At 43.6% G+C, this 24,537-nt stretch overlaps 1 protein-coding gene across 6 annotated transcripts in view; it reads right to left on the bottom strand.

Moving 5' to 3' along the window:
• Nucleotides 1–937: 937 nt before the first annotated feature.
• RNF144A (ring finger protein 144A) overlaps nt 938–24,537 on the bottom strand; it is a 156,167-nt gene continuing 132,567 nt past the window's right edge. For 4 of the 6 annotated variants that reach the window (XM_064294992.1, XM_064294991.1, XM_003411875.4 and 1 more), the window contains 2 exons: nt 19,294–19,383; nt 938–5,448 (listed from right to left, as the gene is read on the bottom strand). In XM_064294992.1, the coding sequence (XP_064151062.1) occupies nt 5,317–5,448; nt 19,294–19,383 (222 nt within the window). In that variant the 3' untranslated portion in view covers nt 938–5,316. Of the gene's footprint in view, nt 5,449–17,799; nt 18,815–19,293; nt 19,384–24,537 lie in introns of all 6 variants that reach the window. The other 2 variants (XR_010323543.1, XR_010323544.1) reach the window with 2 other exon arrangements.

Genomic DNA, 24,537 nt, shown 5'->3' with positions numbered 1-24,537 from the left:
ACAGAAAGAGAAAGCCAACCCCTGGAGCTGGTGCCCTGAATTTGGACTTCCAGCCTCCTAGACTGTGAAAGAATAAATCTCTGTTAAAGCCATCCACTTGCGGTACTTCTATTATAGCAGCATTAGGTAACTAAGACATAGTTGCCTCAGTGTTGCCAATCTGCAAATAAATGAGCAATAAATAACCAGTGAACAAAATAAAGCTCCTTCAATCTGTAGTGGAAGTCACTAAGAATTATTATTATTATTTTGTAAATTTAAACACAGGGCAAGTAACTAGCTGCTATTCCTAGTCTTTAGTTCCATGTTAATGAAGTTGAACATCCTTTTATAAAATTTAGATGCAATGAATGAAAATTGAGGTAAAATATTCTAACACTAGGGTGACTACTATTTCTCCCGCCAATGATTGTGAGGATGGCATGGGACTGGACAGCATTTTGCTCTGTTGTACATAGGTGGCTATGAGATAGAATTGACTCTATGATAGCTATCTATCTACTATTTTTCTTATTAAACAGCATCCGTATTTATCCTATTTTTTCCCCCAGAATAAACACCGATTTTTTAGAATACTCCCTAGGAAACCATCTCATAAAATTTGAAGTTTGTAAAGAAACTTATCTTTGTGGATGGAGGCAAAGTACCCAAAGTGAGGACGCTCATGGATGCTGCTTTCCTGATTTGGCACCATCAGGAGGAAGCAGGAAATGAATGAGTGGGTTGATGTATCCAGTGATCCAGAGAATTTTGGGATTCTGGACTTGAGAACCCTCCTAAGAGAGGAAATCTCAGAATACAAAAGCTGTCTTCCCAGTGGTGTATGATCTCTCTCCTTTCCCACCCTTTCCACTTTCCACCTCCAACCCCATCATATCTTCGATCTTCAGGCCAGTAGTCAACTATGGGTATCTATAAAAGATGGAGCCAAACAGGATTTACAAAAGTAACCTGTATTGCAGCCAAAATATCTTTAAAAAGAAATCCCTCTAAAGGGTAGACAAACTACCTAAGACACAGTACATTTAAAATATGTCTCAGAATTACAAACTAAACTTTTCCATATGATTCCAAAGTACAAAACACGACATTAAAAGGCATTCAAACAGCTCCTTTTTACATCACAGTGTTAGTGGCACAAAATGTACTGACATTTCAAAAACATACACCCAATTTGTTTTGTTTTGACCACCACTTGTCAAATACATTTTTTGTACAGGTGGATGACTCATTCGTGCATACTTTATACAAGATAAAAATACACCCATGGTAAAGTGAGCAAAGTACAAAAGAAAGCTTCAGGCATGTCACACGTACCTACTCCTAACTAAAGGCTCCTGGACTCAGGGCAGACAGGATTACAGAAATCAAAACGTCAGGGAGACCAGGGGGTGTTCAGTACCAAAACAGCATGCTCTAGTCCTAACGCCTTTGTAATTCTATTTTAATGCAGGCCTCTCTGTTCCACACTGCATTTTTGGCCATACGAGTCATAATCTCTTCATTTATTTTCATAAGGACTTGGGTGGATAATAAGAAACAAGCTTTGGTATGTTTTTGGAGATCTTGGGGAAGGTTTATACATGCAAAATGTTTTCCCTTGATGATTTCATATATATATATATGTATATACAAGGAGCCCTGGTGGCAGAGTGGTTAAGCACTCGGCTGCTAACTGCAAGGTAGGCAGCTAGAACCTACCAGCTGCTCCTCGGGAGAAAGACATGCCAGTCTGCTTCTGTAAAGATTACAGCCTTGGAAGGAACCCTATGGGGTAGTTCTACTCTGTCCTATAGGGTCAGTATGAGTCGGAATCAACTCAATGGCAACAGGTGTGTGTGTGTGTATGTATATATGTATGCATATATATATGTATGAATCTGGGAAATACACAAAAAGCCCACCGTGGTTCTTTCTAATCTCTTAATTTTTAAAGATTACCAAGGGAAAATTTTTCTTTTCTAATTTGTTAAATAACATTTAATTTTTGTAATATAAATGAAAAAGATCAATTCCTCTTTAAGTAATTTTTTATATATCTGATAATCTCTTTCCCCAGGAGCTCTGTGTTCTAATCAGGAATTGGCCTGGGTCCTAAATCAGTTTTATGGAATAATAGGCTGTAAAGAGAATTGGTTTCACTTTTTTAAAAGAAGCCTGAAGTGGCAGATGCTGGTTCTTCAGTCTGCCGTTACCCCTGGGAGTTGAGGAAGAAGAACTGGTTTGGACAGCAATTCAAGCAAAGGTTTCATTTACGCTCAGTCTTAACTCAGTCTCTGGCGTGTAAACCTCTACGTCGACTCCGTCTCTGAAGGCTGTGGCCTCGTTTGAGGACTGCAAAGCTTGGCTGGCTGGGCTACACGGAGTGCGTGACAGAGCCAAATCGAGAGACCCGTCAAATCCTGTAAAAGCACACGATGTGGCCTGTTGCCAAAGGGACTCGAATAACTTACAGATCAACCATGCCCTCCATGGCTCACCCCTGCACTATTGTAAGCCGTGGCCAATGGCTAAGGGTCTTCTCCCTCTACTCTCCAGGATAAAGACCTTCATAAACATGCCTGTGCTTCCGGATTATCAACGTGAAAACCACCTGTGAAAGTGAAAGTCATTTTTCAATTAAGACAAACTATTTTGAATGGCAGGAACAAGTCCATCTACTTAACGCACAACTCTCCATGTTTTACTTGGAATGACAGCAAGGTCAGAATTCAAATCTAAGACCATCTTCCCATGTTCTATTTACATTGCACATGGTTGATATTGTATCACCGTGAAAAATGGGTGTAGCGTCCCTTTCTAAAAGAAAAGGAGTCTGATGGAGGAAATGCAAGTTTATGTAAGTAGGTCAGTGTAATCTTGCTCGTAACTCTCTAGGGAATGGACAATTTTAGCTTATTATTAAGTCAAACTGAGCAAACTGAGACATGTTTAATGCAAAAACGGTGAGCAAGTAGGTGCTATTTTGGTTACCAAGAAGGACTCCTCGAAGCCTCTGTGGTCCGTACCCAGGTCAAACCAAGTGCTTGTGAAACACACTGGAGGTGCAGGCACGAGGATGCCTGGGGTTCTAGGGAGGTACATGATGGAGCCAGAGGTTCTTCTAATCTCGAAAGCCCGCCTATCCCTCTAGGAATAAAGGAATTTAAGCTCTAGGCCAAGGAACACAACTTTCCAGGGGCTCTGATTCCCACCCCAAAGGAGAGGCATACTATGGATTTTGCAATGGGCAGAAGTAATTATAGGCAGTATGGACTGGGAAGTGGTAAAAGCTGCCCTGTGCACCACTGGAAACAGGGCCACAGGCTGCCATCTTGAAGGGCATTTTAAAGAGAAGTCACAGGCTAAGGTCTCTGGCCTAGGTTTCACCAGCCACTAACTTCATCTTCAAGACTCATGGAGTTGGCATCCACTCCAGAAAAGCCATTCTACCATTAGACCCTATCATAACATTTCTATCTACAGAGACTCACTACCCAGCCTTCCTCCAGAAAAGATGGTTTCAGGCATGTTCTTTTTTAGTTAATGAATTTTTAAAATGCAACTCTAAGGAGAATTTTTTGAAGAGAACGTCATCAATTTGACACACACTAGTATTCTAAACGGCTTCAGTTTCATAAAAGAAAATTCATACTACAGGAGAGAGTGAGGTGATCCTGTTCTAACTTATTAAATTTTTAAGACACAACAACAAAAAAGAAGACATTTCTATGGGGCGGGGGGTGGGGGGTGGCTGCTAGAACCTGAAGTGGTTATACAAGGGCAGAAACCAAACAAACAAAAACAACCAATTTTTTTTTTTGAAATGTGTTTGCAATGAGCAAATAACCATGATAAAAGTCAGGTTTTGTTTTTGTTTTACTCATCTGTGGAACTCTTAACTTTTTAAAAAAATCCCACTATAATGAATTTAAAACATTTGCCTTTCCATTATTTTTAGGAGTCTTATCTTCATCTCTTTAAAAGCACATGTGTCTTCAAAAGCCATTTGGAAGTCAACTCTTTTTAAAGAATACACTTTTGCCACGTTTCAAAGTCAACTGATGGAGTAATTTGTGTTTTCTTATTGACTAGCGCATTTTGATGTCATGGTAACAGCCACATACAGCCCTACAAAAGACCACATGTAAAATCCCCGAATGAAAATAATTACATGAAATGGAAGGCTTTTTCAGCAGGAGGGGGAAGTTCGTAGCAACAGGGCTTGAAACTATGTAAGACATATGATTTCTGCAAAATAATTAAATCATTTAAAGAAAAGAAAGTGAAAATCTAGAAGTCCCCCACAAGCCACCAAGAGGCCTCCAGTCCCCACTCTCCGAGAACCAACAATACTATGATCTTCTCACTGTCGACCATGACAGAACTGTTTCAAAGTAAAACACCTGATTTTAAGATGTTAATAAAAAAAAAAAAGTTGCTGGTACCTGGGTGAGAAGTTATGAACTCTACAAGCTTAGTCCAATCCCCAAAGAGAGAAAAAAACAAAAGGCAAACCCAGGCTAACAACGGAGATTTTCCTTTAAACATGTCAGTATTTTCAAAGATAGGCAGCTATACAGGAATCACGTTTATAACAATGCACAGCTTACAACTTTCAAAAAGTCATTACAACAAGTTTCAAGAAAAAAAAAAAAAGCACATAAGTCTTTCTAAATCTCTTGGAAAGTGTCCAAGCCAGAAAAGTCATTTAGCTATAACTTTTTAAAATGCAAATTTCAAGAAAGGCATAGGATGGTTTATATGCACCTTGTTGGTTCTCACTACTCAGTTGGAAAAAAAAGAAAAAGCCTTCTAGAAAGATTTTACTAAATGCCATTAGTAATAAAAACAGTTGTCATAAACAGAGTGCTTTTCTCAAGTCGGAATAATCGCATTCTGGCTGAAGTCAGTTGCAATCCTTAAAAGACTGCTTCTCTCAACAACATGACACCATCTTGAAGCCAATAGGGAGACGGGACCATGTTTTGTACGAGAAGGTCTCTTAGGCTACTACTAGACATTTCTAGTCTATTACCACAGGGAGAAAACTGCCCAGCGTTTTTCTCACAGCACCTCCCTTGTCAGATCTGCAGACACTGCTTTTGTCCTCCCCACACCTGCCTTGCCTTCCACATGCCCAGTGGACGGCAACTGGGACCTTGGCAAACGTTCTGAGGTCTGTCCCTGAAATCACGGCATCCGGCGTGACACTGTGAAGCTCAATGGGGCACATAAGGCAAGAAAGATATTTAGTGAGAGGGGAACAGTGGGGTGGGGTGGGGGAGAGCCGTGCTTCCCGGAGGCAGGGGTCTTGTTCCAGCATCTTGCCTTCCTCTAGGTGGGTAGTGGGTCGTCATCCCCTTTACTGCATTTGCATTTGCAGCAAAGTACAAATGGAGTGGCCAGGAGCAGGAAAGGCGAGGCAACCAAGAGTAGAAGCCCAAATCCAGCAAAAATGCCCACGACCTGGAACAAGGAAATAAAGGAACAGAAGATGAGGTGTGCTGGTCTGTAGGTTCTGCAGCTGAAATGCAAACCACACAACCAACCATCCATGTATCCATCCACTCATCATCTATCCATCCGCCTACCAATCTGCCCATATTGCCTTCCTGTGGCTGAATTTGCTAGGAGGGAGGTGAGTTTACAGTGGACGATGGCTGAGATTATAAAGATAGGTACGTGGTTGTTATACAAGGAAGACTGGCATAAGGCATTCCTGACAGGGTGTCTTAGTTACCTAGTGCTGCTATAACAGAAATACCACAAGTGGATGGCTTTAACAAACAGAAATGTATTCTCTCAGTCTAGGAGGCTAGAAGTCTAAATTCAGGGTGCCAGCTCCAGGGGAAGGCTGTCTCTCTCTCTTGGCTCTGGGGGAAGGTCCTTGTCATCACTATTCCCCGGTCTGAGGGCTTCTCAGTGCAGGGGCCCCAGGTCCAAAGGATGCGCTCCACTCCAGCACTTCTTTCTTGGTGGCATGAGGTCCCTTTTCTCTCTGCTCACTTCTCTCTTTTAAAATCTCAAAAGAGATTGACTCAAAATACAACCTAATCCTATAGATTGAGTCCTGCCTCATTGACATAATTGCCTCTGATCCTGCCTCATTAACATCATAGAGGTAGGACTTACAACACATGGGATAATCACATCAGATGACGAAATGGTGGACAACCACACATTTCTGGGAATCATGACCTAGCCAAGTTGATACACATTTTGGGGGAAACACAATTCAATCAGACTTCTATCTGAAGTCAGTTGCAATCCTTAAAAGATTTCTTCTCTCAACAACATGACACCATTGTGTTGCTGGGAAAAGTGTGGTGGGAAAAGACACACAGCACAATGCATTAGGGAAAGACCAAGTCTACATCATTCCTGGAACTTGAAGCACAACACTACATGGTCAGGTATTTTGCTTTCCGTTTTAAAAGAACATTTTACCTCCAGGTATGAGTTAATATCGAAAGGAATAAGCCTCAACTGTATTGACATGTTGTCATCTAAATCAGGTAGTGTTCCCGATCAAAGGAGCATGGAGTTTGTGCTTTTGACTAGTCACATCCATCACCTGGATCCGTCAGAGGCAGGAGTGCAGAGCTGAGATCTGAAGACAGAGTTAGGCCACCACCTGGTGTTCAAAGCGGGAAGTGCATGAAAGAGCTCAGCACATGGTTCTAATCCTGACTCTGCAAGTCTTAGCGAATTTACTCCTCTCTGGGCCTTGGTTTTCTTAACTATAAAATCAGCAAATCAGGTAGAAAGATCTCCAAAGGGCCATTATCAGCCCTAAAGTATGACACTATGCTGAATCATCCCAGGTGTGTGAAATAAAGGATACTGATTTAAATTTCAGCCTGGAAACCAACACACACTCGTATGCTCACACATACGTCTCTCTGCATTTATAATGTATAGTATATGTTAGGTTGTGCTAATGCTGAGAATTCATCTTTGCTTCCCTGCTGCCTAAGTCTTTTTGTCTGGACAGAATGTCAATTGTGGAATCAGGGTATAACATTGGGGTACCTTGAATTCTGGTCATGATTCGTTAAATTCATATGCACATAGATATTTCAGAATATATAAAAGAAACACCAAACCCAAACCCATTTCCGTGGAGTCGATTCTGTATAGGACAGAGTAGAACTGCCCCATAGGCTTTCCAAGTAGTGGCTGATGGATTCGAACAGCCGACCTTTTGGTTAGCAGCCATAGCTCTTAACCACTGTGCCACTAGGGCTCCAAAAGAAACACCGTAAGGTATTACTTATACAGATGGTACTCTCTGGCAACCTCAACTACCTGGAGCAAAACTGTCATTCCAGAAAGAGCCAGCAGGTTCTGTACAGTCACAAACATGACAAAATGCTTAAGGGCCCATGTTCTTGGCCCTTAGCTTTTCACTAACCGTATCCTTGTATTCTATCCTATAAGTTAGGTTACCCACACTATTATCGTCCATTGGCGGTAGAAGGATGCAGATATTGCCAGACGGAAGGTAGCCAAAAATAAAGAATGAAACCAAAGCAAATATTAGAAAACAAAAGCAATCACATAGTGCACACGCTATAACAGACATTAGGCACTAGACCAGGTACTGTGAGAGACATGGAGAGATGGATAAAATAAACTCTCTCTCCTTAGAGAATCACCGTATGACATCACCTTGATCAAACTAGCAAACCCTGAAATTAAAGGGATCAAATTAACCTCTCAGTCTGAGTTCCTTAAACTGTAAGCTACTTAAGGGCAAATCACATTTTTGTAAACTATTGTACATCCCTTATGCACAGCCTACTTAGTGCCTGTCCCGTAATAAATGCTCAGTGCTCATGGGATGAAGGAGGCAAGCAGAGAACGTATGTCCTGAATCGTCTCCTTCAGAAAGCTCATCTACAAACCACATTCAAGAGCTTGGAAAATCGAAGCCAAAATCAAAGATATAACAAGGAGAACTAAACTGCTTTAAGTCACTGAAAGTTTGTATTCAAACGCACCCCAAATTAGCTGAGCACGTTTGAATGTGGCAGAGACCGGCAACGGCACCTACCTCAGAGGGCTTTGTGTTGTACCTGAGCCGGCTCAAACCAGCTCATGAGAGCCAATTATGAGTGTCTCTTCCCACATCTGTGTTCAGTGACATCATGCTGGTAGTGCAAAAGGCCCATGATGGTGGTATTTACACTACAGACATTGGCCAGTGTTACCAATTAGACTCTTTCTCCCCCTGAGTAAACCAAAAAAACAAATCCAGTGCCGTCCAGTCGATTCCAACTCATAGCGACCCTAAGCGACCCTATAGGACAGAGTAGAACAGCCGCATAGAGTTTCCAAGGAGCGCCTGGCGGATTTGAACTGCCAACCCTTTGGTTCGCAGCCACAGCACTTAACCCCTATGCCACCAGGGTTTCCTATTCCCCCTGAATAGCAGGTGGTTAAACATTTACCACTGCTTGTATGTGTCTGAGAGAGGAAAAAACCCATTGCCATCGAGTCAATTCCAACTCATGTTACCCCTGCATGTTAATGAGTAGAACTGTGCTCCATAGTTTTCTTGGCTGTAATTTTTTCAGAAGCAGATTGCCAGGCCTTTCTTCCCCAGCACCATTGGGTAGTAAGAATCACCAACCTTTACTAGTCCAGTGCAAACCATTTGGGCCACCCAGGGAGGAGGGCTAACTGAGATAACACAGCAGGGTGCTCAGTTCCCACTACATAGTTAGAAATTTCTTGTCCCCTGCACCTCACTTTGTCCTTTCTATACCGTTCTTCTCTCTGCTTAATGAACAGTTGCTGCTCTGAACTGTATAGTACAAAGAATTATTTTTGTTTTTGTTTTAAAATATAAGGGATTTATCTGCTGGCAGTGGGAGGCCGACCCACAAATAATTACAAGAGGGTGAAAACTTGTGTGAAAATACAGATACAAGATACATAACACAGATACTGGGATTAAGTAAGACTTCCTTGAGGGGCTAATGGATGAAGCAGGAGTTGGCCAGATGGGGATGGGGGTAAGGTTTTACAGGAGAGAGAATCTCAGATCAGGCATAAGAGTGAAGAGGTGAAGAGTTGGATACAGGGAACATCAGTAACTAGATATGGAGAGGCAGGCCAGAGTCAGCAGGGGCCGAATCACAGAGAGCTCTGGACGCTTTGATAAGAAGCTTAGCATTCATCTTGCTGAGAAACCAATAAAGGGTTTTAAGTATAGAAAGACCATGGTTCACTTTGTGGTTTTTGTGTTTAAGGTTGTTACAGTGGCTTTGTGGAGGATAAGTCCATGGAAGAAAAGAAGCATCAGGAAGACCATGGAGGCAGTGCAATACTTACAGGGAGGCCCAGAGAGGCTGATGGACTAGGAAGATGGAGAGAGGAGAGGCATAGAACAAAATGGTATCTACAAAGCAAAATCAGCAAGACTTGCTGAATAAACAGATGCGGGAGGTCAAGGAGGAGAGATCCATGCGTCCCTCACCACTTCTTCACTTGGATGAGTGGTTATATGGTTTTGCTAATGACGGAGGGGAATGACGAGCTCCATTTGGGACAGGCTGCACTTGAGAGACCTGGGAGGACATCCAGGTGAGGATACGTATGAGGTAGCTGGTACATGAACCTAAAGCCCTGGGGAAAAGTAAGGTACAGATTTCTGGAACACAGCACATAGGCGTTGTTTAAAATAATCAAAGTGAATGTATCTCTCAGGGAGGAAGAATACATGGAGGAAAACAACTGAATTCAACCCTTTAAAGCATGAGCTGAAGACGAGACAATAAAGGAGGATGTGGAGAAGAAACGGACAGGGATGTGGGAGAAGAATACGGAGATACACAGTTTCAGGGAGGAAGGGGTGAACCAGGTGGCAAAGGTGTTGCTTGATTCTTGATACCTCTCTTTAGCAGAGAGGTCACAGGGCAAACTGGAGACAGTATGAATTGGCATTTGATCCCACGTCACTTCTTTCTGAGCAATCTTAGACAAGATACTTACAGCTTCTACACTGACGTTTCTCCCTCCACCTGTTCACTCATTGGCTTTGCTAATGTTTATCAAGCATCTGCTCTTTGTTTCATACACGGTGGACACTCTGGTGACTCAGAGAAGCAAGGTCCCTGTCACAATGGACAGTGCATGCAGAATGAGGGTGGGAGGACAAGCAACACGCAAGCAAACCAGTAATTTCTTGAGGCACTTTGAGGGAAAAATCTAACACTGTTTATTCATGCAATGTCTGAAATGCCTATTAGACATTCAGATGGAGATGGCTAGCAGCCAGTTACATATTTGCACCTGGAGTTCAATGGAGCAGTCAGGGTGGAAACAGAAGTGAAACGGGCATCAAGAATGGTGTTTTAGGATTCCTGGGGCACTGCTAACACACACAGACGGGCGGAAAAAATGCCTAGTTCACCCCAAGTGGTCAGTAAATGCTGTTCCCACTTCCACCTCGCTTTGGCTTTCTGGAGGCTCCTTTTCTCTCTGCTCGATAACTTCTTGCTCTCTCCATATGCACCCGATAAAAATAAAATAATGCAATCATATTTGACCCCTGGATTATAATCCAGTCCAAGTTTCTCATTTTACAGATGCAAAATCTATGCGCCAAAGAAGTTGGAGCTATTCCAAAGGTCCAAATATGTAAGAGGAAAAGCTGGGCAACCTAGCTAAGTACCACAGACGACTTGTGCATATTGTGTTAAGTGTAGCAAAACACATCCATAGAACAGCAGCTCTCCGTGTGGCTCCAGGACACAAGAGTTTCTGGAACAGAAGTAACTTGGCTTTGAGAGGTCAGGCCCTCCTTTCGGCTCAACCTCGGAGGACATTAATACGAGCTTCTATGGATGTGTGGGAATATAGAAAATCCATAATGACCTGGATATATGAACTGCCATCTTTTGACTAAAATGGAGCCCTACGCTTTATCGTGAAGTGGGCCTAGAAGTAAAAAAAGAAAAAAAGCTTCTTCTCGATGTTTGGAAGAAAATGAAGAGTCAGTGTTTGGTAAGATTCTCTCTTATCAGATGATGACATTCAAGGAAGTAGACTTACCTTAGGGCAAAAGAAAAAAAAAGCCCCTTTTGCCTCTTACACACGATGGCTGATTTTTGGAATGTTGTCCTTAGTTTACGTCTGTCTAGTCGATCCCAACTCATGGTGATCCCACGTGTTGCAGGGTAGAACTGCTCCGAAGGGTTTCCAAGGCTGTGGTCTTTCAGAAGCAGATCTCCGGGCCTGTCTTCCAAGGCGCTTCTAGGTGGGTTTGAACTGCCAACATTTTGGCTATTTGTCGAGTGCTTAACTATTTGCACCACCCAGGGACTCCTGAGTTTGGAATAGCATTGGAAAAAGGCAGACAAACACTTCAGAGCAGGGGGCAGGAAGACAAGGGCATAGCCATTAGCATCCAGTACGTTTGTTTGTAATACAACATCAGTAGACCCTGACATCACAAATGCTCTGCTATTTCCCATTCCTATTTGGAAAGGCACTGTTTTAGCTGGAGACACTGCTACACTTAATTTAAAAATATATATCATTTGGGACAAAATAGAATTGTGCAAAACTGTTACACGACAAAGCCATATAATGTTTCCATTCATAGTACAATGTCTTGTTAGAGCAAGTCCATTTGTCAAGGGTGATAGGTAAAACGTACTTGGCTTATCATATTTTTACTCCTATAAAAACAAGGAAAGCAGCTCAAGCCATTACCTCCAGAAGGTACCCTGAAATTCTAAAAGATCTAACAATTTTAACTAACTTCAATGCTGAAGACAGAAAAAGACAGGAAGCGGGCATCTGGCGGGACGAACAAATTAGACCTGGCTATTACAACTTCCAAAGGTTGGGAATCACAGGACATGGACTCACTGAGAGAGCATTTCTTGAGTACTCTTGAGGTTTGAGTCGAGCAAGGCCCTGAGTGCCAATCAGACAAGTATGTTCCCAATGAGCTGATGAAAATAGACTGTGGTGAGAAGGGCTAAGTAATAACACCAAACCAAAACCAAACCCACTGCCGTCGAGTCAATTCCGACTCATAGCGACCCTAGAGGACAGAGTAGAACTGCCCCATAGAGTTTCCAAGGAGCGCCTGGCGGATTTGAACTGCCGACCTCTTGGTTAGCAGCCGTAGCTCTTAACCACTACGCCACCAGGGTTTCCAAGTAATAACACAGGGCGATGCATCTGACCCACCTGTGGGATGTTAAATCAACTATCATTTTAGTAAAGAGAATAGAAACTATGTAAGAATAGAATGGGAGAGTTAATACAGGGGACTGTGCGGAAACACACGTGCTGGTTGCCATGTAATATGTACTTCTGGCTGCCACGTAATACGTATTTCCACCTATGGGGCACAGTCAAAATTCAAAAGCCACTGCTCAGAAAGTGCTATGGCCTGGGCTGGTTAGAGACAGCTAACTAGAGAAGATGGGGCCTTAAAAGTGGGAGGAACCTGGATAGAAAGGGAGGCAGTGAAGGCAAAAACTAGAGCAGGGTGAGAGGTGGAAGTGGAGGAGGACTGCGGGCCACTATGAATAGGGCTCTTCTCTACTTTGCAGAGATGGAAATGACGTTAAATGAGCAGGTAAAGGCCAGATTTTGTAGAATCAGAAATACCAGGATGAGAAGTCATCAAGTAGTGTCTTCCTCTCTGCACATTTTCCTCCGTTGCTCTAAAGCCTTCTGTGGCTCCCTAGTGCTATACAGTCTTCAAGTCTACAGCAGGACACTCCAGACCCCTCAGCATCTGGTCTGCCCCTTCAGTTCCAATCACTACTCTCTCCCCAGCCTTCCCATCAGCTGCACTCAGCCACCAGATGGTCCCCAGCCTGGCCCCCATGGTCACGCTTCTGAGCCTTTGTTCATGCCATTGTCAACCCCTGTAATGTCTTCTCAAAAACCTCTGATATTCAGAACCTTTATGGTCTGGCTCAGTTGCCACTCTTTTTATACAGTTTTTTCTCAAATCTTCCAGCCTGAATTATGAACAAGAGACACTTCTTGGCTTCTAATATCACACCCTGCCTTATCACCATGTGAGTTCCCTTTATATCGTTACAGACTTACACATGAAAGCACTCAACCCAAATCTGTTAAGTTACAGGGTTCATTCTGTGAGGAGATTAACAAAGCACTGCATTCGGGGAACATAAAGGGTCCATACTCTAGCAGCCAAGAGGACAGAAAAGATAGCAGGATAAACCCCGGAAGCAGGAAAACCAGTCAAGAGACCACAGGAGAGAAGACTTTTAGGTAGACTCATTTCTAAAAGGCAAAGATGAGTTCAAGTAAAGTGGGGGATTTCTGTATAGGGTGGACGTCCATCCAAACCATAGCATGTTTGCCTCTTGCTACTAATACTGCTGTACCGTTCCCCCAAACAATTGCTGCGGCACAGACCCCTACTTTTCTTCATTGGATTTTTTTTTTCTGGTGGTGTTGTTCTTTCTGGGAAGCGGGGAGGAAACCCCGGTGGTGTAGTGGTTACATGCTACGTCTGCTAACCAAAAGGTTGGCAGTTCAGATCTGTCAGGCACTCCTTGGAAACTCTATGGGGCAGTTCTACTCTGTTCTATAGGGTTGCTAGGAGTCAGAATTGACTCGATGGCCATGGGTGTTTTGGTTGTGGTTTAGGGAGGGGAACAAGTAATATCACCTCTTTAACTACACCCAACTTTGCTTTCTTTCTTTGAATGTTAACAATCAAATTTCTTCTCAAACATGCTCCTACTAGATGGAAACTCAGAAAATGAAGTGGCTCTAATAGGATCCCAAGAAATGATGGTTCAGTGGGCAGGGGACATGGGGACACTTTTGTTCCTGTTCCAGCCTATGAAAATTTTCCCATGGACAGATAGTGCCTGAAGGGACAGTCTCTTCCAGGGACCACCAGCTTTGCAAAGGAAGGCTGCAAACAAATAACATGAAAAGCCAAATTAATCATTCACTATTACATTCAGCTAATGCTAACCAAAAGGTTGGCAGTTCAATTCCACCCAGTGGCTCTGCAGGACAAAGGTCTGGTGATCTGCTACCATAAAGATTATACAGTCAAGAAAACCCTGTGGGGCAGTTCTACCCGTCACATGATGTTGCCATGAAATCAACTCAATGGCACCCAACATCAACAATAACAATATTTTTTAAATTTTTTTTTTGTCTCAGGCACAGGACCAGGACCATAAAAGTTGCAAAGATGAGAGAAACAAGTCCCTGCTCTCAAGAATAATTTTGTCTATTATAAGAGATATTGACACAGGTGCAAAAAAAAAAGACTGTGACTCTTATATGACCCAAGAGGAATGTTGAAAGTCCTGTGGGATCTGAGAAGGAGGGCTCATTCTCAGATAAGAATCAAGAAGAATTCATGTAGGACGTTACATCTGCATTAAACTTTAAAGGCACAACTTAGAAGGGCAGAGCTAGGCATGAATAGAAAAAGCAGAGGAGAAGAGAGGGTGATAGAGACCAATGGAACAGGGGCCAAACAAAGAGGTAGAGAAAGACAAGGGCACCACAGCTACGAGTTTCAGTCCAGAAGGCCAGTGAGTCAATAGGAGCAATGAAAGGGCTGCAAAGATATGAATTCATGGCACACCAGGTTCTGAACGCCATCTTAGAGCTGGTGGATATTAGCGCCTACCATGACTTCTGGGTACTTCGTACACACTTAATAAATATTTGATGAACAAGCCAATGGAAGAGAATAAAATCCACATCACTCCTTAAAAACCTTTGCAGTAAATACAAAGTAAGACTCAGTTTACAAGATCCTTAATGAGTCTGCTGATGAGCGGATGCCAAGCAAGAAGGCTGTTAAAGGGGAAACGGAATGGGGTTGCAGATTTGATCTAAAATTGGAAGAATCACACATGCAACAAGGACCTTATGTCTATGCTTCACTTCTAAAAACAAATTTACAAAATTAATAATGCCTTCAGGTAAGAGAAATATTCTCTATCTTGCCTTGGGCCGTGGTTATAAAATGGGTCATTGTATAGTTGGTAGAGTCCTGGATGGGGCAAATGGTTAAGGGCTTATCTATTGTTATGGATTGAATTGTGTCCCCCCCAAAAATGTTGTCAACTTGGCTAGGCCAAGATCCCCAGTACTGTGTGATTGTCCACCATTTTGTCATCTGATGTGATTTTCCTATGTTCTGTAAGTCCTGCCTCTATGATGTTAACGAGGCAGGATCAGAGGCAGTTATATTAATGAGGCAGGACTCAATCTACAAGACTAGGTTGTATCTTAAATCAATCTCTTTTGAGATATAAAAGAAATAAGTAAGCAGAGAGACATGGTGGCTTCAGATCAGGAAGAAAGCAGCACTGGGAGCAGAGCATGTCCTTTGGACCTGGGGTCCCTGTGCCTGAGAAGTTCCTAGACCAGAGGATGATTGATGACAAGGACCTTCCCCCGGAGCTGACAGAGAGAGAAAGCCTCCCCCTGGAGCTGGTGCCCTGAATTTGGACTTCTGGTCTACTAGACTGGAGAATAAATTTCCCTTTGCTAAAACCATCCACTTGTGGTAGCACTAAATAACTAAGACAACTATTAACTGAAAAGTTCGATTTTCAAATACACCCAGAGGTACCTTGGAAGAAAGCCTGGTGCTTTGCTTCTGAAAGGTCACACCCTTGAAAACCCTAGGAACTCAGTTCTACTCTGCACACATGTGGTCGTCATGAGTCAGGATCCACTTGGCAGAAACTGGTTTGGTTGTTTTCTTGGTTTTGTATTCTTTGTAAATAAATAATAAATGTCTAGGTTGGTGGGGATCTGCTGCTGTACCTAGTGCACCTCAATAAGTATCAGGCAACTGGACTTTCCCCCCACTGGGTGCCTTGTATTTCACCTACTTTGCTAATTTTTGCAACTACCTTCACTTTCCTGTCAACATCTGTTTGCTCATACTTTGTTTACTCCAAGCCCAAGACTTAATCTGTGAGATGTTCTTCCTTACTGCTCCATCTTCAACCCCACACAACTCTGTGAGTTCCTTATGACTAAAGAGAGAACCTGTACCCTGCATTTTTATATTAAATTCTACCAGGACTGAGAGCTCCTGGGGGTCAAGAAGAGTGTTTCCTTTATCTATGAGTATCCATGGCCTAGCTCAGAGCCAGCACTTAGCAGGTACTCCTTGAAGCTTGCTGACTGAATGAAGCAGAGTAGCTGAACTGAAAAATGTTTTTAAGCTTATTCCTTAACAACAGTGGAGGGTATGGACTCTTTCTTCAGGTCTCTGTATTGCTCCAATGCCTTATTCCATTAACAACTTTTATCAGAGATGCTTAGAATTCAGTGCTTAGGACTCAGTGCAGCCAAAGATCCCAAGGAACACATGACTCCCTTTGAATGAATAAGGTGAGGTACAAGTGACGCTGTGTGACTTCCAAGGCTAGGTTAGAAAGGGTGATAATTTCCACCTTGCTCTTGTCTTCAAGACATGCTGTTAGGGAGCTCAGAACTTCGAGAGACCACGTGAAGGCTGACAGCTCTAGCTGAGGTCCCAGTCGAAGCAAGGATCAACTGCCAAACGTGAGCAAGTAGATCTTCCGGTGACTTCAGCCCCAGCTTTCCAGCTACCCCCACTAACACCAAGTGGGGCAAAAACAAGTTGCCTCTGCTCAGTCTTTTTCAGACTGCAAATTCCTGAGCAAAAATGTTAGTTTGCTAAGCCAATACATTTGGGAGGTTTGTTGAACAGCAGTAAATAACCATAATGCCTTGGGCAAGTCACTTCCTCTCAACTGGTACTCATGTAAAATGTCAAAGTTAGAAAATATCTCCAAGCTCTCACCCTGCTCTGATTCTCAATGGCTCTGCAGGGATGCATATAACAGCTTCCACTTACACAGTGGCTATGCAAATGCAAGATGCCCTTGAATCAGTATAAATACATCACCACTAGAGAGCGGGGGCACTGGGTTTAGAGAGCCCCAGTGGGGCAGCAGTTAAGAGCTCGGCTGCTAGCCAAAAGGCTGGCAGTTCGAATCCACCAGCCACTCCTTGGAAACCGTATGGGGCAATTCTACTCTATCCTATAGGGTCACTACAAGTCAGAACCGACTCAACGGCAATGGGTTTGGTCTGGTTTTAGATCGCGCCAGAGAGAAAACAAGCAGAGAGAAGGAGGAAAGTGATATGCTGAAGGCGCCTAAGAGGAATGCAGCCTTGTTACAATTTCCTACACTATTTGTGTGAGGATGGGGTCGGGGGTGTGCAGTGGGTAAGCACTGAAGCTGCACATGCTAGCAAAGAGGGGGAAACCCAAATATTGCTCAAATCAACTCTCAGGACCAGGAGTCAGCAAACCATGGCCTTTAGGCCAAATCCGGTCCACAATCTGTTTTGTTTTTGTTTTATAACAGCTTTCAACAACCCATTGCCGTCAAGTCGATTCTGACTCATAGTGACCCTATAGGACAGAGAAGAACTACCCCCTTGTGTTTCCAAGGAGTGGCTGGTGGATTCAAACTACTGACCCTTTGGTTAGCAGCTGTAGCACTTAACAACTACACCACCAGGGTTTCCATAACAGCTTTATTGAGATATAATTCACATACCACACAATTCGCCCATCAAACCCATACCATTTGATGGTTTTTAGGGTAGTCGCACAGTTGTGTAACCAGCATCACAGTCAATTCCACCCCTTGTTTTTGTAAACAAGGTTTTATTGGAACAGGCCCACACTCACTTGTTTATTTAAGAACTGCTACTTGTATGCTACAGGAAGGAGTAGAGAGTTGCAACAGAGATCATATGGCCAGCAAAGCCACAAATATTTACCATCCGGCCTTTCACAGGAGGAGCCTGCACGCGCCCGCTGCGGACATGAACGGCTTTGTCCCGGGCCCCGCATTTCGGCTCACTGAGGAAGCATAATTGCAGGTGGCTCTGCTCCGACTCCTAGGCAACCACCTCGAGCTTCCGTTTCTTTATCTTCAAGATGGGGCTGATAGCACATAACTCAGAAGGCTGTCGTTAGAAATGCTACAAACGAGATAACAGATGTGACCCCTTCAAGCCACAAAGCGACCAGTGGGCTTTTGCAGACTTGAATCTCTTCTAGCTTAATAACCAAAATGGCTTTCCATTTCACCCAGAACAGAATGCAAAGATCTTACTATGGTCTACACAGCCCTACGGGATCTGACCTCTGGTGTCATCTCTGACCACTGATTGACCCTCTCACTCACTCTACTATGTTCAGGTGGACCCCCATCTCACGGTTCAAAGCCATCGACATGTCCCCGTCCCCTTTGCCCTGACCTTTCCCTCTGCCTGGAATGTTCCTCCTCGGCCCCGTCCCACAGATTCATACAGCCAGCTCAGCGCCATCCAGAGCTCAGCCAAGGGTACCACCTCCAAGAAGTCTTCCTGACCACACAAACTAAAGCACCCCTCCCCCATCACTTCACCCCTATAGCCCTTACCAGTAGCTTATGTGTTTACCATGGGGTTGCTATGAGTCAGAATCGACTCCAGGGCGATGGGTTTGGGTTTTTGGTTTGGAGCCCTGATGGCACAGTGGTTAAGAGCTCGGCTTCTAACCAAAAGGTCAGCAATTCAAACCCACCAGCTGCTTCTTGGAAACCCTATGGGGCGGTTCTTCTCTGTCCTATAGGGTTTTGAGTCGGAATTGACTCAAGGGCATAGGGTTTGGTTTTACGGACTTACTGGTTTATTATTGTCTCCCTAAATAGAAGGTAATTCCATAAGAGAAGGACTTATCTGTCTTGTTCACTGGTGTATCTCCAGCTTCTAGAATAGTGGCTGGCACACAGAAGAGGATAAATATGTGCTGAAAATATAAATATTAAATGGAGGCCCTTTTATGAACTTCAAAGGCTGTACAGACATTACAGTGTATGTTTTTTTCCCGTTCTTTCCCTGTTGTCCCTTCCTATTAAAATTTGCTTACCTCAGGTCCTCTACAGACAGCTCTTGATTAAGGGCTATGCAAGGATGAACTAAACCTAATAATCAGATCATTGCCAAGGTCACGGGTAACGTGCAAGTAATCTAAGGGCTGACGTGAAACATTCACCATGCGTTACACGTGATACATATTTACTCTAACTTCAGTCCAGAGCCATCACAGCACAATCTTAGACCTGTAAACATTCCCCCGCCTGGAATTTTCCTCCTTGGGAACCATGCTTAGCAGCTCAATTTTTCTGTAAGGCAGATATTCAACCAACCACCAAGTTGTCTGTAAACCACACATATACACGCACACACGCTTCCTGAGATCCAAGCTCTAGGTCCATCACCTCCTACCTGTGTCCGATGCCAGATGACAGAAGCCCTGGAGTGGCCCAGCTTGTTCCGGCAGGGGCCTTTATCGTAATGTATCAAAAGGAAATCATCCTGCGAGGGGCAGAGAAAGAACAGGAGTGAGTGTAAGATTCCCGCTCCATTTAGTGAATGAGCCCTGTCTGAGCTCCGTTTCTTTTTTTATGCTCAAAATAGATAAGAGAGTGTAAAGACACTAGAGTAAGAATATCCACCTACAAACACTTCACTGCTGTCACTCCAGTGCCAGGGGTCCTTGTACTCCCCAGGCATCCCCTGCTCTGCAGCCCAGAGGGGACAGTGCAAACTGGACACTAGGGGGCGTCCTGGACCAGATTTCAATCCTCAGCCTGAGAGGGCCTTGCTTGGCACAGCAGCTGTCTCTTGATTTTGTAGGAAAGAAAGAATCTTCTGCTGATACAGGACTTTTGAACAAGTAGGTCAGAGGCTCTTGCTACTCTAGAGAAGCTCTTCCTGGCCACTGGTTATATTTTACTCAACTCGAGTCTGTTCTGCTTTTGCATCTTCTGAACTGTCCTTGACAGGATTTTCCCCTAGGGTTAGATGACTTTGGTTTATCTCTGGTCCATCCTCCTCCATTAGTATCAGATTCCTCATTCCTCTCAGCTCAATTTTGGCACTATTTAAGAACTAGCCCAAGCACCATCTTCTACGTAGAATTTCCCCAACTGTCCAGAAGAAATTAATAGCTCCCTTCATGAAGACCTGGTAGCGAAGTGGTTAAGAGCTTGGCTGCAAACCAAAAGGTTGGCCCTTTGAATCCACCAGCTGCTTCTTGGAAACCCCATGGGGCAGTTCTACTCTGTCCTATAGGGCCACTATGAGTCGGAATCGACTCGACAGCAACAGGTTTGGTTTTGGTTTGATTTTTCATGGCTCTGATGGAAACATTGTGTTCAGGTGTCTGTCATAGCATTCTCACACTCTACCTTGATTTCCAATCACCTTGACATGGTTGGTCTTCGCTAGACTGTCAGATTCTTGAAGTTGGAACCCTCGTATTTATTTCCATGTCTTTATGTACCCCCAGCCCAGTGCTTTACACCCAGCATCTCAGTAGTATCTACACAGTATGTAGAGAATCCTTTTTCTATACAAAACCCTCTGCTCCTTCATGAACAGGAAGCGCCATGTAGCTCCCTTCATGGAGACCTGGTGGTGAAGTGGTTAAGAGCTTGACTGCTAATTTACACAGAATTACGTGTAAGTGAATACCAGTGTAAAAGAAAGTATAATTAAGACAGAGAGTGGCAGGCTGGGATTCCCATCCTCCAACAAAGGCTTCATGCTACCCTACCATAACCAGATACGCCACTACGCATTTGGTCATCAGGTGTTTGACAGGAAGTGCCATTTTTCCAACCAATTGTCAAGAGGAAGCAGTTAAGTAGTACAAAGGAAGCTCTCATGATGGTGTATCCACTTAACTGTGGCTGTAAACACGCAGCCTCCTTTTAAGAAAAGAGTAAATAAACACAGGACCCAAGGTGTCTGAGAGAGCAGAAAATCACTCTTCTGATAACAGGGATAGTAGGACATGAATTGCTGCCTTCTGGCCCTTCCAAACAACTCTGAGAGAGCTAGACTGGGTGGCTGTAGCCAGATGTCCTTCTTCATATCTTGAGACTGGCACCAGTTTTGAGTTTGTCGTTTGTATAGGTCAAACCTCCTGATAACTGAATGCCTGGTGGCGTATCACTAAATCCTGATTTATTTATGGCAGAGGAGAATGAAGCCTTTGTTGGAGGGCGGAAGTCCCAGCCTGCCACTATCTATCCTGCCCCTTTGCCCTAGACTCTCCATCTGTAAAAGGGAGGACAGGAGTAGGCAAACAGGATGCCTCTTCTAGCCTCCATATTTGTCTTCTGTGAGACTCTTTCTGACTACTTTTGTCCACTCTGAACTCTGTCTTCACGGAGGCCTTAATTATGCTTTCTTTTATACAGGTATTAATTTCCACATAATGCTGATGTATTTCATTTGTATGTCTGAAACATGAACCAAATCATGTTGTACTACCGAGTTTAAAAGTCTTCAGGACCTCCCCTAGCAGAGGCTGACAAACCTGGCTGCATATTTGAATTGCCTGAATAACTTATGAAACATGCAGATACCTGGGATTTACCCCATAAATACTGATTCAGTAGGTCTGGGTAGGGCCCAGTTTACCTACTCCCAAAGTGACTTTGATCTAACACATTCCTGGACCCATGCTTGGAAAGCACTTGCCCCTGTGCTAGAGTCCAAGCTTCTTAGACTGATACTCAAAAACTTCCACCGAAGTCTCAGCTTTTCTATCCAGCATTTCTGGCCATGTTCAGGACACCTAGGACTTCATGCCATTCTTCATCAAGATCTTTATCATTGCTTTTCTAGTTGTCTGCCTGGGTACATTCTGTTCTCTTTCCCTGGTGAACTCACAATCGGTTTTCAAGCACTCAGCTGTCACCGGTCTCCCAGGTTCCCCCAGCCCCAGTGACTTCTTGCCTCCACGGGTCTGCCAACGGACATGGCATCCATCCTCACTACAGCTTTTCACAAGGCATTGTCATCACACGTTGTGAGGTTTCTGGGCATGGAGAGATCACACGCCCTCAAGGGCAGGGACCGTGCTCACTCAGCTCTGCAGTGTCCACATCTAGCCCAGAGTGAGCCACCAGACCCTCAATGCGTGCTGTTTGAACCAAATAAAAGCTTATTTAACAACTACCTTTCTTAAAAACCAAAACCAAGCCCGTCACCATTGAGTCGATTCCAACTCACAGTGGCTCCATGTGTTACAGGGCAGAACTGCTCCATAGGTCTTCTTGGCTGTAACCTTTACGGGAGTAGATTACTAGGCCTTTCTCCCAAGGTGCTGCTGGGCAGGTTCGAACCACCAACTCTTAGGTTAGTAGTGGAATGCAAACGTTTGCATCCCTAGGGACCTTTCTCGCATCCTCACAAAAGCACTCTAATGTGGTTTTTGTAACATCAAATGCTTTAACTGCCATTTCAAGTGTATGGATAAATACTGGGATGAAACAATCCCAGGTCTGCCAGGAGTCTAGGTGTATTTCAGTAAGAGGACATGTTTCCTCACTATTGTTCAGAGAAGCTTCATCACACTCTGCAGTGGAAACAGAAACAATATAGAGCATGCTACAGAAAACCACAATCAGTGAGATGTTCACAGATAAGAATAAATTCCTTAGAGGAAACCAAGTCCTTTAAGGTTTACAATTTCCTGTCAAACTCTGGCTTAGATGCAGCATGGTCGAATACAAAGATCATGGTTTTTAAGATCACTAACCCTCCCGGATCCCCTCTTAGAAAAGGAAATCATAATTCCGACTCTGACAGAGACCGTGCATATATTAGATAAAATAGATAGGTACAGAAGACTACACAATGCTGGCACACAACAATTGTTTCAATGGATATTAATTATCCCACCCTTCGAAAAGGAATAAGAAAAGAAAGAAACCAAGGTTCTCCTTTTCTAGTGAAAATAGCGAATGTGAGGGTGGCATCCGCAGTTGAGAAGCAAAGAGACAGCTGAGTTATGGGCTACACCAGTGAGAGGTTCAAGGAGGAGACGAGGCTTGGCCATGAACAAGGAGGGGAAAGTGATAAATATGATCAAAAGAAAGCGGTCTAAAATAATTTATAATTCCTTCAAACCTACATGTGAGAGAAGTAGTGCTTCAGGTGGAAAACTCCCCGAGGGTAGAGACCACCTAAGTGTAATGCCTCCTTTCCTTTTAAGAGCACAGCTGGCTTCAAGCCTTACATTTATGCGCTTGTCTTAAATCATTGTTAGGGTCCTTGATAAATCACCCCCATAGCAGACTTCCTTTCTTCCAGAATCTCCTTTTGATGGCCACTGAGTCATTTTTCAGCAGCTTTTCAACTACAAAGAAAAATAGGAAGCCCTTGGCCAAGAGGATGATGACTTTCAATGAGAAAAGCTGCAGTGTTGCTTTCTCTGCCATTAGTTCAGGCAGAAGCCGGGGCTGGATAACACTTTTTTGCACAGACCAGAACCTACATTAGAAGTTGAATCAGGTAGGGTATTTCTGCAGAGGCTACAGCAAAGAATGAACAGCTTTGGTCTCAAAAGCAGAAAGGTAGTGGGGCTCCCTCCCACTCCCTGTACCTGATCAAGGTAGTAAGGGGAGGTGGCAACAGAAATCAACCTGTTGTCAGTCCACTCCTAATACTTGCCCTAAAAAATCTGACAATATGTAGTAAAACTGGCATTTCACTTCCTCTTCCCTTTGCGAAAAATTGCCAGGAGTGGTAGACTGCAGGCCAGGTATCAGATGACCAGTAACCAGCTGCTGGAGAGTCGGTTCTTACTCATGGAGGCCCCACGTGTACCGCAGTAGAAATGTGCCCCGCAGGGTTTTCAGTGGCTGATTTGGGGGAAGGAGATCACCAGGCCTTTCATCTGAGGCACCTCTGGTAGACTCCAACAGCTTCTTGGCTAGCAGTCATGAGCATTAACTTTTTATACCACCCAGAGACTCCTAAGTATTAGATACTATATCATAATTCAATGATCAGTTTTCAAAAAACCAGAATACAATAAGCTGCAACAAAATATAATAAGGCTTTGAAGGCCTTAAAGGACTGCCTTAAAAGATTTATTATGCTTCAGAAAGATCTTTCCAATCAGCCCCTTCCCACAGCACAAGGTCAGGAAACAATCTAGTTGTTTGGACTTAAGCTAAAGAAAACCACTTCTGCCAAGCTGATTTATTAAACTTGCGTAGGATGTGAACCTGAAGACTTCAGAATAGAAAACAGTAGTACGTTCTCCAGATTTGTTCAGCTACCCTAGTTTCTACTAAAAATTCCGTGAGCAATTTAAAGTTAATAAACCCATTTTCAAAGGAATAACCCAGAAGGGAAGTAATCTGTTCGATTTTTCAAAAAAAGGTGGATTTCAGGTTGAAAGGTCTCGAACAGATGTGTTACCTTTTTTAACATTCCATCTCAAATATACTCTCATGTTCTTGACAACCGACAAGCCTGTCCTTCGCAGGCTAACGTTTTCTACAAAAGGCAGGCAAAGCTCAAGGTGGTTCCACTGTTACCCACTGTTACGAACACTTGTTCCATTACTTTAGCAGCCTGAGTTGACCCTTCTCAGCCATGACACGCTAAGCTGAATAAATCTGATATAGCCCCTCCTTACCGACACTTAATAAAGAACAGTGCTTT

The sequence above is a fragment of the Loxodonta africana genome, chromosome 12 (assembly GCF_030014295.1).
Source record: "Loxodonta africana isolate mLoxAfr1 chromosome 12, mLoxAfr1.hap2, whole genome shotgun sequence".
In the NCBI taxonomy this organism is placed as follows: Eukaryota; Metazoa; Chordata; class Mammalia; order Proboscidea; family Elephantidae; genus Loxodonta; species Loxodonta africana.
Note: the sequence above shows the minus strand (reverse complement) of the source record. Positions and strands in the feature narration are given on the sequence as shown.